The sequence below is a fragment of the Seriola dumerili genome, unplaced genomic scaffold (assembly GCF_002260705.1).
Source record: "Seriola dumerili isolate Sdu_G_001 unplaced genomic scaffold, Sdu_1.0 BDQW01000025.1, whole genome shotgun sequence".
Taxonomy (NCBI): domain Eukaryota; kingdom Metazoa; phylum Chordata; class Actinopteri; order Carangiformes; family Carangidae; genus Seriola; species Seriola dumerili.
The window spans coordinates 11,442,452-11,459,976 of record NW_019174280.1 but is presented as its reverse complement, the minus strand read 5'-3'; the positions used below and the strand labels follow the sequence as shown (position 1 = coordinate 11,459,976).

The window sequence follows — 17,525 nt, the reverse complement described above, 5'->3', positions numbered from 1 at the left end:
GAAAATGGATTTTTGCCATAATGGTAAATGGAGTAAATCTAGAGGTCTGTGACTACACTGGACAGGCAACCTCAAATGGATAGTAGAGACAATGATTTAAGAAAAGCTGATGATGTTCAGTTTTTAATACAATTTACTTCATTTGAGCTTTGGTAGAGTTTCATAGGAATAAAGCCCAAGTAGAAACATTCTGAAATAACCTCCCTTAACTTTCTGCTAATTGATTCTGTCAAGTTTTGGTCGACCATGCGCTATTAATATTTGATTTGGATGACCTGACTACTTGTATGTTAAAGGAGTCACTTGTAGTGATGGAGCCACAGTGAATCATCACCCAGCTCAGTTGTCAGTTCTATGGAGCTCTTTAGGGTCTCTCTTCCCCAAATGGCTAAAAAATAATTGAATACAAGTTTAAGCTTTACATGTGTAAAAACAATTAACCCATGCTGTAAGTTATGCTCGCTGGCCAAATCATACACAGGGCACATTGCCTTATCCAAAATCAAAAGAAACCTGCAAGCAAGGGGCTTTACTTCAAATTAATGTTCCACATAATGGTTTGGAAGGTATTTTTAGCTTCTGGACATGTTTAATATGTGTCCAGGAGCTGGTCCAAGTGTTCCTCTGACCTTTATAAATCTATTTTCCAATATCCAACACAGTCAAAATCAGTGGCTCAACACTCCAGGGGTTTAATTGTGTGGTCAAGTTTAAAGCCCCATGTGTCTGCAGTGTGCCTTGTTTCTCCAACAAAAACAGTCTGATTCAGCTCTTATTTCCACTCCATTAAAAATGAGTGTTTGCTTGTTAACTGTTTTCCACTGAATCACTAATGGTGATCAGGAAACATTCTAGCTGTTGCATTGTCAAAAATGAGGGAATAGGAAATTTTTTCATTACATCACCTAAGTCAACATCCAAACATGGTGACTAACTTATAACATAACTAATGCATTTAAACCCTCTTTGTCTGTGTTCCTCTCTGGACTGTGGTGTTTTTGTCTTTAACCATCTCATCCTTACAGTAAATCTTTGCTGAGATGAGATGTACCGAGACACTCCTCCACAAATACTGCAGTCTGGGATTCTCGCCAGTCTCACCCTGTGGTTCACCTTGCTGAGGTTTCTGTCAGCCATTCATGCTTGAGTTTGCAGCGCAGTCATGGTGAGAAGTGCCTCTCTGTGGTGTCACATCTGTTATATTCCTGGAACAGAATGGCACCTACATTCTCAGGCGTGAACATCAGAAAAAAAGCTCTTGGTAGACAAACGGTTAAAAATAGAAATTAACTGATGGTATCCCTCTTTAAGATATTTAAAAATCAAACTGGAGGAAAGTGCTTACGTCCAAATCATCTGAATCCAACTGCTTATTTAAACTCTCAACGTGGCCTAATTTTGGCATCAGGACTGCCGCTTTATACAGTATCTGGTCTTCATGCTTCAACAGCAGATATAGTGCTTGATTTTATGCCTGTCAAGTAATTTTGTTATGCAAATGAGATGGTTTAGGCATGAAATTAATAAATGCCAAACTCCGGGGACAGCTGTTGGGCAGAGCTGGAGTCTAAACAAGTCCTTTTTGTTTTCCCTTTTCTCTGGAGCAGACTGTTTTTGGATTTAGAAAATGCTGCACAATATTTACCTCATTATAACAGTTTGAATATCGCCCCCCAAAAAAAAAGTCATCAAAAAGGAATAAGAAATGAAACCACCTTGATCCGCCAGCAGCTTGTTAGAAAATGTATGTGATGGCCCCTTTGGCAGCCTTTCAGTCAAAAGGAGTTGTGGCTTTCAGCGGTGATAAGCCCACATAAAGCTGGAGCTCATGCATGAAAATCTCGGGCTCAACAAAGTCATTCATTACATGCCACTTGAGGCTCTCTAGGACACAGGGATCAGCGAATGGGGTACACTGACACTCACATGCAAAAACTCATGACCTCGATGCTCATGTCTTCACATGTACCCAAAGCTCTGGGAGCCAGGAGCTGGTCCCAACTGTTGACACAAGTTCTTGCACAGTATGCACAAATGACAAGTATTTGCAGAACAAAGGAATTAGCGCAAAAACGACTGAGGCTAATTTGAAGAAAGGAGGTGGGATGACAATTCATGTCATGTTCCAAAGCTTAGAGGAATAGTTCAACACTTTCTGGCCAAAAGTTAAAATCAAGAGTCATTGGTGAGATTTTGTTCTGATGACAGCAAATTAAAGGCTGAAAAAGTAATACATCCGGTCTCTTGATTTATTATTTACTTTCAGTACATTTGTGAAAAGATGTTAGCACTGACAATGACTCATTAAGGGTATTATATTTTACCAAACCAGTTTTAAGGCATGTTGCATTTGATTATAGGCTTATTAACACTAGATCAAGTCGACATAGCAGTTGTTTTCTTGCCAGGTGGCGTTGTGCCCACTGCTCCCGGGACGGTGCACACTGTGCCAAAGGCCAAGTATTGTGTCGGTACAGAAAGTTGATCATATAATGTTGGAATGGCCTGAGCAGTAACACACGTCAGTCCTCATTTCAAAGGTTGACATAAGATGTTGTAAACAAAATTAGATGTTGGGGTGTGTTTGTGATTTTGTTCAGAACATATTATAGCATATCTGGGCCACAGGGAAAGGCATCTCAAACCCTGAAACTCATTTCCCTAGTGCATGGTCTGTGCATTGGGTAAATAGTTTTTTTTATTTTTTTTATTTTGCAATGAGAGAGAGATAGGCAGGAAATAGCTGACCTGAATATCATATGCTCACATTTCAAATGCAAGCCCCCCAAACCCAGAGTATATATATATATATATACAATGTTAAATCAATTTATACAGTAACCAGAGAACTAGCCAACAGAGTTTTAACAAGAGCCATCTAATTGTGTCATTGGGTACAGTGGGTTATAATTCAATCTTTATCCATGAAACTACAACATGTTTTTTATTCAAACAGACAATGCAATCTCAAATGGTTACTTCCTGGCTGGAGTTCAACCGTAAGAGAAAAGGGCCAACTCCAACCGAAAGGAAAACTAGTTCAACTTGACAACCATTGTAAAGAATAAATCATTTCCATATTCTACAAAAAAACTATACTCCCTAAATTGATATTACTACTTGCTAAATAAAATATGCATTCTAATCAACATTAAGGCATCTTTTTTAAAAGCACTAAACATTTCCATAAAGTAAACTGTCACTGAAAGCATCATACAGAGGTCTGTATGCAGTAATGGTTAAATATTCGGCCTCTGCTTGATAAATCTTGGCTTGTAGACAGAAATCATGAGAACCCCAGTTTAACCCCAGTATAAGGTAAGTGGTAACAATATTAATAAGCTTGAAAGTGATTTACTTCAGTCACTAACTAGTGACTCAGTCAGTTTAAAAACTAGTTTTGTGCTTCAGGTCATGATGGCCTTAAAGGTCTAAAATCAGCTGCGGTTTTAAGACAGAAAGGTTGCTGTATATAGCTGCCGTGTAAGGTTTAGTGGCATGAACATTATATATGTAATTACTACAGTCAAACTCTTCTTCTAAATTATATGCATTACCTAAATCTCTCTCTTTGATTATAGGGCCTCACAACAACGTGGTCAAGCCCTAAATGCACAAAGGATTTCATCACTAATATATGGCCAAGGCTGGCGTGTAGACAAGCTGTTTTGTATTCAGGTCTCAGGACCCACTAGCATAGCGAGAACCGGCGAGAATTAATGTTCATCTTTGTGACACCAATGAGTCTCAGCGGGGCAGAGAGGCCGAGGCCCGGGGTCACCGGGCATTCACACAGCAGGTCTGACAGCTCATCCCGCTCCTCCAGGCCAAAGGTAGCGTCGTTGAGCATCCTGCGATGCAGGTGGCACGTCTGCTCAATCTTCAGCTTGTTGATGTCACTGCGGAGCCGCATGAGCTGCCTCGCCAGCTGCTGGTCTTGCAAGCGCATGTCGGTCTGCAGAAAACAAGACAGAGATGAAGGGACACAAAGATGGAAACATGTGCTCAAACCACCTGTTAATTAATTAATGAGTCAGTTCATCAACTAGAATTTTAAAGATTAAATGTTGTAATCAAGTAAAAATACCACCGAAAATGTCGCTATGCTTTTGAATAGCAATTCTTTTTTCTCAGTTGTCATGGAGATGGTTTAGTTATATCTTTTCTTTTACATGTCATGTATGATAGCAAACCAAATACCTTTGGGTTTTGAATGTTGATTGGACAAAAGAACAAACATTTTACAGACAAGATGGTTAATCAAAGAAAATAACTGGCAGATTAACTGATAATTAAAATAAGAGACAGCCCTAAAACAAACACTTTTACAGGAAATGTTAGTGATTTTTGGAGTTACTGGGAGGCACTTTTTTTTTTTTTTTTACTAAGCTAACTGTCTCCTGCTGTAGTTTGATATTGAGCACACAGAAATGGGCGGTATCGAACTTCCCACCTCATGCGATTGGGCATATTTCACAAAATATCAAACTATTGCTCTAAACATAATTTTAGTTATATGTTTAACCGTTTTTATTACTCAGTATGTTTCAACACTATCAAACAACAGATTATCCATAGTTCACATGGTTTAGATTCGCTGAAGGTCCATGCTTTCAGTCCTTATTGTGTGATAAAATCTAAAAAGAAAACTCACAGTGGGACATCCATAAACAAGTTGCTCAACATAAGCTCTCTCAATTTTATCTCTTTGTGTCCACTGTCTTTGTGCAAAATGTTTGTGGCCACATACTGTGCGAGTTTGAGTCTGCTTCTGTCAGTGCCTCTTTGCGTGCTCAGTCCAGGCTTATGAAGCGTGGGTGAATGTGCTGTGTAATTGAGCAGAGTAAAATGATTAGAATTGCAAAAACTGTGTGTAAGAAATGTCAGATGCCACTGCCTGAGACCCAATCAATGCCACTCACTAATTTGACTGGATTCTTCTGGACGGTAATTGTGTGAATTGTTAAATTCTAATTGGCTAAGTGGCATGAAGTTATCTCAGTTTTGTCTCTGGCCTTTAACCGCAAGTATTTTTTCTTCAAAATGTGAAATAATGTGTATTTGAATCTTGAAGTGTCCAACAATACTTTCTGAAATGTGCAATCTAAACAAATAAGTGGGAAAATCAATGACAAATTTGTACATTGTAAAGTAGCAATGTCTCACCAGTTCCCTCCTGAGCCAGCTCAGAGCCTCATCGATATTCCCAAATCCTTTCAGCACACCTGATGGCAACTTGCACTGAATCACATCAGAGTTGACGACAGCCTCCCTGGGTGCGACTAGTTTCCTTTCAGGCTCCATTTGAATCGGGCATTTTCCAGTTCCTGACTCTCTGAAGCTTTCTGCCTCAAGCCGGGCTTTCCACTCCAGGTAAGAAGGCCTCCGGGTCTCCAGTCTTAATTTCTCTGCCAAGGCCTTCAAGGTCACGAGATGGTCATCTGTAGGCAAATCCACATCTTCCCCACATTCTGCTTGGTCTGAGACACCGACCCTGTCAACCATGATCTGAGGAGACGAGGGGGCGTCCATCGTAAATCTGCTGAATACAAGAAGCTCCTCAAAAATGTGTCAAAATAAAAAAGAAAGACATCTGCTCTTCATTGGGGGCCTCTCTCTTGTTCCAAATAACAATTGTTGTGACTTTTTGTCCTTGCATCTATTTTATCTGCTATTTGCCAGGCAAGTCAATCTTTAAGGATTTTTAATGGATCCATCAGTGTTTCAGAGGCAGATAATCTTAAAAACTGCAGAGGAGAGAAGAAGCAAGTTATGAAACATTTGCTGACAATACCACTGACAACCATTTCCAAATGACAAGCGACACAAGTGATATGACATCTGTCAAGAAGGCTGCACCTCAACTTTGGCATGACAGGCTCAGTTCTATAACAGTTGTATAACATAAGAGTGAATGGGGATTATATTGAAAGTTTGTTCACCTTCTACTGTAATGCTGTAAACTGATGTAGATCGAGCATTTGGCTTCTTGCATGTCAAATATTAATGGAGAAGCACATTGAGGGAACACACCTCGAAGATTTTCATTTAACAGGAACAAATCGTCACCATAGCAACAACAGCGGGGCACAGTGGCTGGTAGACTTGCTCCTTTACAGAAACCCTTCTATTTACAGCTCAAAACATATGTTGCACTGATGCTTCAAATATAATTTTAATGGACTCTGATCATTGTGGGCATATTTAACAACTCCACATGGGTAGAGTTAGTTGTTTGTTGTAGTTCTTTTTTTTTTTAAGGAAAAGCACATTATATGACATGGATTTTGTCACCTAAGCACCAAATTTCAAGGCAATCCATCCAATATTTATGAAGATATTTAACTTAAAACCAATAATATCAACCTCATGGCACGGAAGGAAAAGTCAGGCTGCTCACATGGCAAAAAAGTTACATTACATTTTTAAGGGGTGACCATTTTAGAAACACTGGGGTGAGTCTGGAGGCCCAGAAGCAAGACTAACTCAGGAAATAGTCACAAACTAAATCTTTAATGCAGCCCCTTAAATGATATAGCAAACACACACTTAAAAAAGCGGCAGCAAAAGCAGACTTTCTGCCCAGTGTCTTCTTACAAAGTCCTCAAGCACTCAGTAAGTGGTTAGCACTCAGTTATTCCATAATGGGTACAGCACACCAGCAGTGAAGTCATTGCCCTTGTATCTAATGATAGGCTTGGCTGTTTTGCAAGGTAAAATAGACCTCTGACTGTGTGCATAGTAGCTGACTTATGAATGTGCAGGAATGGATCCTCTCCTTATTTTCTACAGGAATCAGTGTGTCTCTGGAGACCACATTGTTACAGGACACAAATAAAGGATAAGGAAAATCCATGCCACATGCATTTTTAAAGAGTCTGTAAAGACCATGTATGTACAGTGAGGAAGTGATTCAGATTGTAAAAGGAAACAGCAGAGCTAAGAGGTTTAGAAAGATGGGGAAAAGTGTGTGTAAGCAAATATTACACAACGCGCTATGATCACAGTTATGAAGAAATAAAGGGTTTCAAATCATAACAGTAAACCAGCCTCTCTTTGGCTGCTTGATCATTTAAGAGGCACCTTTGGTGAACCCAGCCACTTTTCAATAGACCAGCAGGAAATCTTCATCTCAAGGGACACAAAGTTTACATCCTGAATGTCAAATGCAGCCTGGGGCAAACGCACACGCTGACTAATCTAAAATGATTATTTATCCCCATTATCCAAATGTCCTAACTGGCATCCAAATCGCAGAGCATCACCCATACATTCCTATGGTTTCAAGGCTGCAGAATTTGATTGCTCGGCAACATCCAGCTGCAGTGTTGCCACACCAATAAAATTTATTTTTGCGGTGTTGGAACATGAAATGCCAAAACCTCATCTGGCTGAAGAGCTTAGGAAGTCTGGCTCTCCTATCTGGAAAATGCAGACAACAAATGTGACCTCGGGGTAACTAATCAGGCTTTAGTGTGTATCTCTCCAATCTATAACATAACCTGCCTCTGAGTCATTCCCATTCAGAGGTACTGAATTTCAATCTGCAGTGTTGATATACAGTACAAGAGAGTAAGAGCATTATCCATAGAAATCATTAGCAGTATCATGGGTTAGCTCAAAGAGATGAAAAGTCTATGTTAACACAAAAGCCATTCATAAAGGTAAACACCACATTACTGTGGCACATTGGATTCCTTCATTATGGCAACAGAAACTTAATAAAGCAGTCTTAAGTTCACACAGTACCACATTTACAGGCTACACCAATCACAACAGAGGGAGAGAGAAAACCTTGTTGGCTATAAGTATCAACAGGTGTTCTTTTCTTATTGTATTCAGAAAAGGAGGGATGAATTTAAAGAACTGGCACATTCACAGACAGTTGTTACAGTATCATTGTGAACCTGCTGTGAGCATCAAACATAATTCCTCCTGTCTGCCATCATTCCTTCAGTTAAACAGGGTTTATACAACCTGAAATTTGATGTTTGTTTAATTATGTGGGATGGGTTGCAGTCATGCATAACACATGCACACAAACACACAGTAAGCATTTAGTAAGGAGAAATGGTGGGAAATAACATCAACAGCTGGATACAATACAACTAAAACCTTATTTTCTTAAATAATTCACTTGAGGTTGTTTTAGTCTCAGTTTAGCTCATAAAGGGGGAATGTCGTTATATAAAGTTGAGTCCAGGTTTAGTAATAACAACCTAATTTCAAGCTGCCCATTCTATTTCATCTCACCACAATAACGTGGTTCTTTAAATAGCTTAAAGTAATTTCTGTAAAAACTTTAAGATTTAAAAAAAAAAAGACTGAAATGTTTAAGTTACTTAAACCGGGTGATGCTACTTCCACATATTCTACACGTGAGCACTCATTCACTCCAGCCTCCTCTAGCTAGAAGCCTTGCTGTATGGTGAGTAACCCACCGGCAACATCTGAAACACACCAACACAAACTGCGTAAGGCTGATTTACCTGGTAGGAATCTCCCAGCAGCGGTTCAACTTGTACTCAGACTCCCTGAATCAGGAAAGACCATCTCCAGCTCTCTCTCTCTCTCTCTGATATTATCCCCTCCACAGCTCCACGGTCCACTTGTTTTTGAGCAGACAGCTACCGGAGGAGGGGCGGGAACGTTGCGTCAGGTTCTGGTTGCTTGGAGACGTCCCAGGAATCCCTATCAGACTTCCCGCCGCATGAATATTACTGCAAGTGCGCCACAGTCTGATAACCGGCAGGCAACAGTTTCACTCTTACTATAATTTATTTTCATTCAACAAAATACAACAAATACAACTTTAAAAAACAATACAATTGGATAAGTACAAAATATTAACCAGAAATTTTTCATTGGTTACATATTTCCCTTACGAAAATGACTATATTAAATTTGGAAAGAATAAATACAAAGAGCTCCTCAAACGTGTAAAAATGAGATATCCGGAAGAATATACTGATTTAGTGTGGTAAGAGCTGCTGAACGATTCTACAAAGATTTTTTCATTTTGGAATGTAAGTTCTGTGAATACAACATAACTAAATAAATAGAGATAAAAATTTTGTCTATTTTGTTCAATACAGTTGAATCTCAACAGGTAGCTTCTCTTACAGCCACTGGTGGTTTGTTTTAGTACTGATTGTCGGGTCAGTGTAGTGCAGCCATCAGGAGACATATCAGTGCAGGGGATAAGGGCCCTGAAACATGCCAGGAATTATAGGTATTCACTGTTTAAGGAGGGACAAGTGAGCTGGTGTTAGTGGGTCTGAATCTTTAGTGGCAAACACTCAATATCTTAGTGCTGGTGATTCATTCAGGAATCAGTCTACAAATAGAATGATTGTCATTTCACTCAGTGGTAAATTCTTTTGGCATGGACTATAAAAGATTTAAAGGATTACCAAATTTTATGGAATAAATTTTGCTCAAGTAAGATACAAAAAAAATATCCAGGATCCCTGACCAACGAATTATAACTGCAACCTATCTTTTATTACTACAAAATATGGCAAAGCACTAAAATGTGAAATGTAAATGTGATTTGCATCCAGTTTCAGTGTGTCTGTATTGCTTGTGTGTCGGGTCTCTGTGTTTATTGGACAAATGTTCTAGGTGCGGGGACACTTTGTCTTGCAGCTTTGCAGACTTTGTGTTGCTCACATCAACTACCAGTCAAATTCTGATTGGAAATCTGGACTGCAACCAGTGAAACATGTCTTCAGATTTAACAAATGCAACAAATAAAAGTCATAAAAAGTGCAACTAGTATTAAAACAAATCCAAGGGTCAAAAATTTCTGTACAGTCACCTGAATGCTTGAAAACCACATTCAATTACATTTTCTACATGATGAAACATTAAAGACAGTCACACAGGCTAAATTGTTTCTCATTTATATAGTCAAATAGTATTTTAGATACTTTGCAGACAGTTACTACCTTTGGTATTGTTATAATGGCGAATTTTTTTATTGGGATGTCAATAGTGTTCAACATTTATAGACCAGGTTTTTCACTTAATTTCTTATAGTTTGGAAATCATCCCATGGTGTCTAATTTTTTAGCTGACAGATGTGATTACGTACTATGAGACTGAGTACCTCTGGTCCAAATTGCTTTCATAAAGTCAGTTCCTCTATGTCATCATCAAATGAGGTGATGGCACGGATGGCAGGTCTGCTATCTGCTACATGTAGGGTGCTTAAAGAGGATGCTGGAGGAGTGGAAGACCCTGAGCTGAAGCTGAACAGTCCGTCCCTTCTTGAACGTACTCCATTGGTATTTGGAGGACTACTGAGGACCTCCATTGTATTGGAGGTGCCCACACAGTCACCAGCTGTTGTGGCCAGGGCACCGAATAGCTGCTGCATGAGGCTAGACTTCCTGTCCTTCCCTATTCCTTTTTCCATGTCCTTTTCTTTTTCTGTCTCCACCCCTTTGAGACTAAAAACACCTATTGCTTCTAATGCAGAGTCCCTATCCTCTTTGGGTGGAGGTGGAGGGAAACCAGAAGATCCCCGGGAAGCTGAAAGTCCAAAAGAAGGCGCATAGCTTCCAAACGCCAAGTCATCACTGGAGATTTGGGTGCGTATTGCTCTTCTCCCCATTCCTGTTGTAACTGCTCCACCCTCTACGCCTGGTCTTCTCCTTCCACCTTCTCTGCTTCCAGCACCAGCACGCAAACTGGCCAACACCTCAGATTCTGTGAGGCTGAAAATTGAAGAGGTATGGTTCCTCTGCTCAGGAGGACGAGGAGAAGAATGGTCACTGGTACTCTTAATGGATTCAGAAGAACTCGAAGCAGCAAACATGGAGTCCAGAGCTCCCTGGTTTTGGCGATCTATTTCACGCATCTTAGCCAGCAGTTGCTCTTTTTTGTGAAATGCTTCTTCTGCTACTTGCTGATTGGCCAGAGCCTCCTGGTTCCACTTGTCAACCTCCTCCTGGACATGACCACGCTTCCTGTTGTTCTCTTCCTCCTTCTGGTTAAACAGGGAACTTGCCTTCTTTCTGTCTTCTTTCTCCCAGCCTGTGGACAAGGTGTGTTACCTTTAGGTAAAAGTAATCACTCTTGCTTTCTCATGCTTTTTACTAATTCATGCAATTAAGTAGTATTTAAGTATGTGTACGTATACTTTTGTCTTTACCGTCTCTTATTCTCTTTGCCTTCTCTTCAAGCATATTCAGCTCCTGGTTGAGTTGCCGTTTGTCCTTCTCCTGCTCTTTCTCCTTGTCTCTTTCTTTTTCCCTGTCTCTCATCTTCTGCTGTTCCCAATTCGGATGCCTGTCTTCTGTCTCCACCTGTCTGTCCACTCTGTCAAGCTCCTGTCGAGGGAAAGAGTTACAGCAGGTGAATGATAAATAAATGTGGTAAACTGTGTAGTAAAGCAGAAGATGAAATGTGGTTAGAGGGAAAGGTGAGTGGAAGACACTTTACCTTGAGTGATAGGTATTCATCGGGTCCCTGTTCACTGTAATCATTGGCATCAGTGATGGCGGGGGGAGGCGTGGGGAAATCAAGACTAGATCCCCTGTCTTCAGTCTGCACTGCCTTGGTGCTGTTCCTGCTGGGGACTATATGTCAAATAAAAGCAGAGTATATGTCAGAGCCAATTTTGCTAAACCTATTCCTCATCATGCCTTGATAAAGAGCACTAATATTTATTAGCATCTATGTTTGTCATTTTTTGTTGATAAACTCTGAGTGATAAAAGTTTTTAGATTAACAAATTTTCCTTGAGGCCCATTGAAATCTGCACGAACATGGACAGTAACAGGCTTGGTAAACACAAAATTTCTTTTGACTGTTCCACGTCTTCCATGACCATAGAAGCAATAAAAGCATTACTAGGTTTTGTGATAAATAGACAGAACCCAACAGTTAAGTCCTACCTTTCCGCTTTGCGCAACTGTCAGTATCTTTTCTTGTTGAGGCTTTCACCATGCGGTTGGCATAAATGTTCTTGGTATCTAGTTCTCTCTCCTTCTCCTACAAGAAAACAAAAATAACCAAAATGTTATACATGGACCAAGCTGCTCTTAATGCACAGTCATAAAAGGAAGACAATTTGTTTCAGTGGCTATTTGAAGTATGTTTTTGTGTGTATGCACCTTAAGTTTACTTGTCAGTCTTTCCAGCTCCTCCTGCAGGGTCCTGATCTCCTCCTGGGCACTGATGGTCTTCTTCCTCTCTGCAGCCAACTGCCTCTGGTAACTACTGTTGCTCAGCTCCATGCTACGCTCCAGCTCCTTCAGATATACACAGTTGCACAAATGCACTAAGTCAAATCTCTACATCTCAAGAAGACACGGTGAAACTGATGTTCAGAAATAAATCAACAGTAGGGCAAATTCTGTCAAATCTGAAACTGCCTACGCTCCTCTTGTGGCAGTGTTTACTGGCTTGTTGTATTCAATGTCTTGAATGCAATAGCCAATAACGTGCATTATTCATTCAAAAATGTAGTAAAAACTAAACATTAAATTCTCAAATTCAGAGGGACACAAAAGTAAAACATTTGCAGAGCTCAGCTTTATCAATAAATAACTAGGTATTTAAATGAACTCCTTGATAAATTTACCTTAATCTTACGTTCTGCCTCTTGAGCCCGTGCCTTCTCTTCTTCCAGCCTGCGGTTCAGCTCATCCCTGGCTCCTAACTCTCGCTGGTCGACCAGCTTCTTCAGCCGAGCGATGGTCACCTGACTCCTCTGGAGCTGCTCCTCGCTGTCCTTCATCCGCCGCTCAGCTGCCCGTTCCCGCTCCTGAGTGCGCCTGACCCGTTCGCGCAGCACGTGGGTCTCGTTGGAGTGGCGGGACAGCAGCTGAGAAATCTCACTTTCGGTGTCATCGTAGCGCTGCAGGGCTTTCTCTTGACGAACCTGAAGCTGAAGCGTGGAAAAGAACACGTTCCATTTGAGGATGCACCAGGTGTCAAAGGTGAAGAGTAAGCAAAAAAAGAAAACAAATACCATTCCAGGTCCCATATATTCAACCCCAATCAAATTAGAGGGTTAGGCCTACCTGTCTGAGAATTCGGTTTTCCCTCTGCAGCTCATCAGTGCGCTGTTGCAGCTCAGCAAGAGCGTTACGCAATTCATTGATCTTAAGCAGGCGGGCCGAAAGCATCCGCTTGGTCACAAGGTCCAGGTCTTTAGGAGGTGTGGACTCCTTGCTTTGTGCCCGCACTCCCCTGCGATGCTGCTGGATCAGAGGTTGGCCACCTAGACGCTGTGGGCGGGACACACCGTGGCGCCCCACACCACCTACAAGACAGAAACATGCATGATGTAGAAATAATTTAAAAGTCAATCAACACTTACTTTTACAAGCCATTACTGAAACACATTGACATTAAGTGCATTCCAATTGAATGGTGAATATAAGTTAAGGTTGACACTACATAGAAAATATTAGCCCAGCAAAGCTGCTGGTAAGAACTTTTACAATATTCAAATGGAACTTCAGGAATATAACAGTTATTTGTGAGTATAGAGTGAAAACTGCTTGTAAAAATCGTATCCTCATAAGAGGTTTTTTTCCCTCTATATAAATCACCATGTTAATATCTGCCTTACACTGCCATCACCTGGACAGTAAAGAAAATTTAACCGATAGGGATTAAGTTTCATTCATTTATCAGTCCAAACTCGAACACCTCATTGCTTTACATACCTGTCTTGTAGAGGGGGCTGCCAGAAATCTTCTTTGCCCGCACTCCTCTTTGAGGAGCAGGGGATGGAGTCCGGGACTGGGAGTATGGTGACAGCGAACGCTCTGACAGAGACTCATTCTCATAGTCCTCTGAGTAAAATGACCCACTACTCCTCCGTCCCTCTCCATCTGATATCTGATCCCGATCAGGGTCTGAATGCCAGGTTCTGGTTTTTGATCTACTCTCAACATTGCTGTCTTTTTCATCATCATCCTGGATCTTGTCCCTGAAGTTCTTTTTATCTTTTTGGAAGGATGACGCTCGGGAATCTTTCTTGTTACTCTGGAGGGACTGGCGACTTAGATCAACATCCCGGTTGTCTTCATACAGGTCAGTGGCATTTTCAGATTCCATGTTGTCACTTTTAGAAGAAATGCTGTGTTGAAATTAAACACAGAAAGTGGAAAAGAAACAAATCAGACATTGAATAATACTGTATTATATTTTCTGCCTACTTGTACAAGATGTACCTTACCTGATTTAACAGGCTTACAGTAAAAGTACTCTGATAAACTGATATCAGCATTTGTACTGAACAACCCAGAAAAACATTCTCAAAAGTCAACCAGAACAGTAATAAGAAGCTAGGCTAACTGGTTTCTCTCAGCTTTTCCGTATTGTGTATCTTGGTCACTAAGCGACAATACACATGAGGTGGAATTTTCCATGAGGCTGAATGTTGTATGATATCACTATTCCACACCACTGTTGCTTCATACTAAATACCAGCCTGCCCCCTGTCTGCCCTAATGGCTTATTAAAACAGCCAGAATATTATTTCTCACTGCAATAAGATGCACATGTACACACATATTCACAGGATACAGAAAAAATAAGAAAATGATGACTGATAAAAATAAGTAGAAGTAGAAGTAACTTATATTCCCATTGTGTTGATTGTAGATATTATGTTGCATATTGAATATTTTGTGTGCCCCATACTGTATATATTTTATGTCTTCTTTCTGTATATATCTTATGTGAAAAAAAACTTTTTTCTATTTTTTTTCTAAGTCAGTCTATTTTTACTGTAAGAGACCACACAACCTTAATGAATTTGAAGAATAAACATATGATTCATACTTAATACTGTGGAAGGAGTATGCTCCTTCGTATTTGTGTCAATGGGATGTAAAGGTCATACAGTCATCTGGCCCTTTCATCTACTGGACAATAATAGAATCACTTGATGGGCAAGTATCAATGGCAACAACAGTACACACAGCCGCATTACCATAGAGAAGAGCAGCATTGTAGGTCAAGCAGGACAGAGAGGTCTCATAACCGATACAAACCCGTTTCTGAAAACAATGTTAAGCTTTGTTATATAGTTTGTTAAAGGATACTTGCTTTTTACTTGCATTTTTTTACATGATACATTTCGCCTTTATAATAATCATTCAAACTTTGATTTTTGATGATTAAAAACATTTTGACAGTAAAAAAAATATTTTACTCATATGAAACATTTTATTTTCAATATGAACTACCTGATTGGATTGAAATAATTACCCTGATTAATATTACATAAAACCTTGCCTAAAGGAAAATCTGCCTGTTTAATAGATATAACTATCTGAGTATTTTAACACTCACCACATACATCATATCCCAGTCACCGCTGTCGTCTTAATCATGATAATGTCTGATTGTCTCCAGGTTCCTGGTAACTCCCTTCGGTTAGCTGAGAAACTCTCTGCAGCCGCCTACTGAAAACCAACAGATGCTTGTTACTAAGAGCTTACTACAGCGGTAGTAGTAGCTGTACCTGACGTGACAGATTGGATTAATGTAGGCCGTCTGCTGTTGACAGGTGCATTGCTACTGTTGTCAGACTACCTGCTAAGCAAAAGCAACACAATGTAGCACCTGAAGCCAACGACACATCTACGGGCCCTCTACTCACATGCAGCATTATCAAATAGATGTAAATAGAAGAAAAAAGTGGGAGACCATGCCAAAAGCATTTCGGCGTACAGACATTAGAAAATGTTAGCGTTTAATTGGTTCTACAAAGCTAACAGTGCTGGGTGAGCTTATGCAAACTAATGCTAAGATGGCAACAAACAACTACCATCAACAGGTGGGATGTGTTTTAGCGTTACCGTTCAGAGTCTGCTGGCACTAACCTGTCCGTTTCCGCGTTTACTTTACAAAAATCTTGCTGGCGTTGTTTGCTTTTTGTTTAACTTTGTAGCAATAGAGAGCTTCGTGTTCGGACTCGATTGGCTAACGTGAGCTACATAGCTTTAACTGTTAGCAAGCTAACTAGCATGAACTTTAGCAAGCTTAAGTACCGTTAGATATAAGTAGGCATAGCCATCCGCCCTTTTTGGCAACGATCATGACTGTCCTTTTAAAAATGCGCCGATCTGTAATTATCCAAAATGAAGCAGCAGCACGGAGTAATCCTGCCAGTCAGGGGCGTCCAGATACTATTTTTTGTTTTCAGTCCACGCCTTGAGCTTTGCTCCAGTCCAGCCGCTGACGCCGCACCATGGCAACCGCAGCACTTCCTGAAATTACATTCTTCCACCCGAGTGGCGCTGTAGTACGTGTTGTGACATACATAGCTAAATGTTTTTTTTAAAAAAACCTTTTTATATACAGTGGTTATAAAAAGTGGTTTACAGTGGTTTATACATGCATTATGTTACATACTTACTTTGTATGTCATTAATTCGCTCCTATCCTGAAATATAATAGAAACTCAAAAAATAAAATAAAATCACAGATGCTGATATGATTTCTTACCCATAGTGTGCAATCCATATTTCAATTGTGGTAAAGTTTTCAGGACACATCATGTGTGCATGCACTCAGTCTGTCAGAACAGCATATTTCTAGATATGTACGTCTGATGTTGGTTCTATGAAGAATACACTATTTGTAATGTACAACATTACATACAAAAAGACAATTCAAAGTGCTGGGCATAATGCATTAAAAACATTTTAATAAATGAATAAATAATAAAAATTGCTCCAAAACAGTAAAAATGCAAATTAAAAGAATAGTAACCTATAGATTGAATATCTAGATACTTATCTTAAATGGGTAGCAATAGGCTATTTCAAACATTTGATTTTCATATGATAATGGAAAATGTATTGAATTGCCATGCCATATCAACCAAATATTAGCTGGTGTTTGAGGTTTATGTTATGAAAAACATGTGCTATCTGACATGTGGCATACAGTTGTCACAAAATTTGGAACATCCACTGATGGTGGTATGGTTTTTTACTCATGCTATGCAACAGATATTGAAATTTGCTTTAGTTTATAACACAAATGATCTATGCACATATAAAGTCTGTCATTTCTTTTATTGTCAGCAATAAAAATTTGTTGCAAGACGAAAGCACATGACCATAGAAACAAAACGCCATAACCACGACCTTCTTTTGTATAATAATAGAAAACGGTCAGACATTTTTAATCTGCATTTTAATCTCCATATAGATCCAGATCTGTATCAAAATATACATAGCGATCAACACTCATTTGATACATAGGCAAATTTTTATTAATGTCATTGTAATTCACGTAATTGCAATAGTTTGTTTAGAAAAGTGCACTTCAATTTTTGTTTCCCAAAAGCAAAACGAGCAACTAAATAAATATATCTTAATTTGGATCCGAATAAGCTTCCGGGGGTTCCCAATTAAATGCCCTCTAGAAAAAAACCTATGCAGTTTTACTGTGTTGTTTTTATTATGAAAGGTTCGGGCCGGAAACCCAGTGTTTAGTGTTATGTGTAGCATCTGTGCAGTGAGGAGGAGAGCGGCTGAGCTCCA

At 39.7% G+C, this 17,525-nt stretch overlaps 2 protein-coding genes across 4 annotated transcripts; both read right to left on the bottom strand.

Annotated features, from left to right (window-relative positions):
- Nucleotides 1-2,565: 2,565 nt before the first annotated feature.
- fam167a (family with sequence similarity 167 member A) lies at nucleotides 2,566-8,611 on the bottom strand. Of its 2 annotated transcripts, none has more exons than XM_022768809.1 (3): nucleotides 8,490-8,611; nucleotides 5,167-5,539; nucleotides 2,566-3,955 (listed from the first exon to the last, which is right to left on the bottom strand). In XM_022768809.1, exons 2-3 carry the CDS (start codon nucleotides 5,530-5,532, stop codon nucleotides 3,692-3,694), a joined length of 630 nt encoding a protein of 209 aa, XP_022624530.1. In that variant the 5' UTR covers nucleotides 5,533-5,539; nucleotides 8,490-8,611; the 3' UTR covers nucleotides 2,566-3,691. The 2 variants fall into 2 exon arrangements, with proteins under 2 accessions (XP_022624530.1, XP_022624537.1); XM_022768816.1 differs by having other exon boundaries at nucleotides 5,167-5,508.
- Nucleotides 8,612-8,883: 272 nt separating this feature from the next.
- Nucleotides 8,884-15,410, bottom strand: lca5 (LCA5, lebercilin). 2 transcript variants are annotated; one of them, XM_022770279.1, is made up of 9 exons: nucleotides 15,322-15,410; nucleotides 13,686-14,101; nucleotides 13,035-13,276; nucleotides 12,593-12,898; nucleotides 12,123-12,260; nucleotides 11,904-12,000; nucleotides 11,449-11,585; nucleotides 11,159-11,336; nucleotides 8,884-11,040 (listed from the first exon to the last, which is right to left on the bottom strand). In XM_022770279.1, exons 1-9 carry the CDS (start codon nucleotides 15,324-15,326, stop codon nucleotides 10,130-10,132), a joined length of 2,430 nt encoding a protein of 809 aa, XP_022626000.1. In that variant the 5' UTR covers nucleotides 15,327-15,410; the 3' UTR covers nucleotides 8,884-10,129. The 2 variants fall into 2 exon arrangements, with proteins under 2 accessions (XP_022626000.1, XP_022626001.1); XM_022770280.1 differs by lacking the exon at nucleotides 15,322-15,410 and adding an exon at nucleotides 14,201-14,226.
- Between the last annotated feature and the right edge of the window lie 2,115 nt (nucleotides 15,411-17,525).

Coding starts and splice junctions, on each gene's coding strand:
- fam167a (XM_022768809.1), bottom strand. CDS start 5,532: ATGGACGCCCCCTCGTCTCCTCAGATCATGGTTGACAGGGTCGGTGTC. Junction 3,956..5,166: donor GCTGGCTCAGGAGGGAACTG/GTGAGACATTGC, acceptor TGTTTTCTGCAG/ACCGACATGCGCTTGCAAGA.
- lca5 (XM_022770279.1), bottom strand. Junction 11,586..11,903: donor CAGTTGCGCAAAGCGGAAAG/GTAGGACTTAAC, acceptor TTTGACATATAG/TCCCCAGCAGGAACAGCACC. Junction 11,337..11,448: donor ATGAATACCTATCACTCAAG/GTAAAGTGTCTT, acceptor TTCCCTCGACAG/GAGCTTGACAGAGTGGACAG.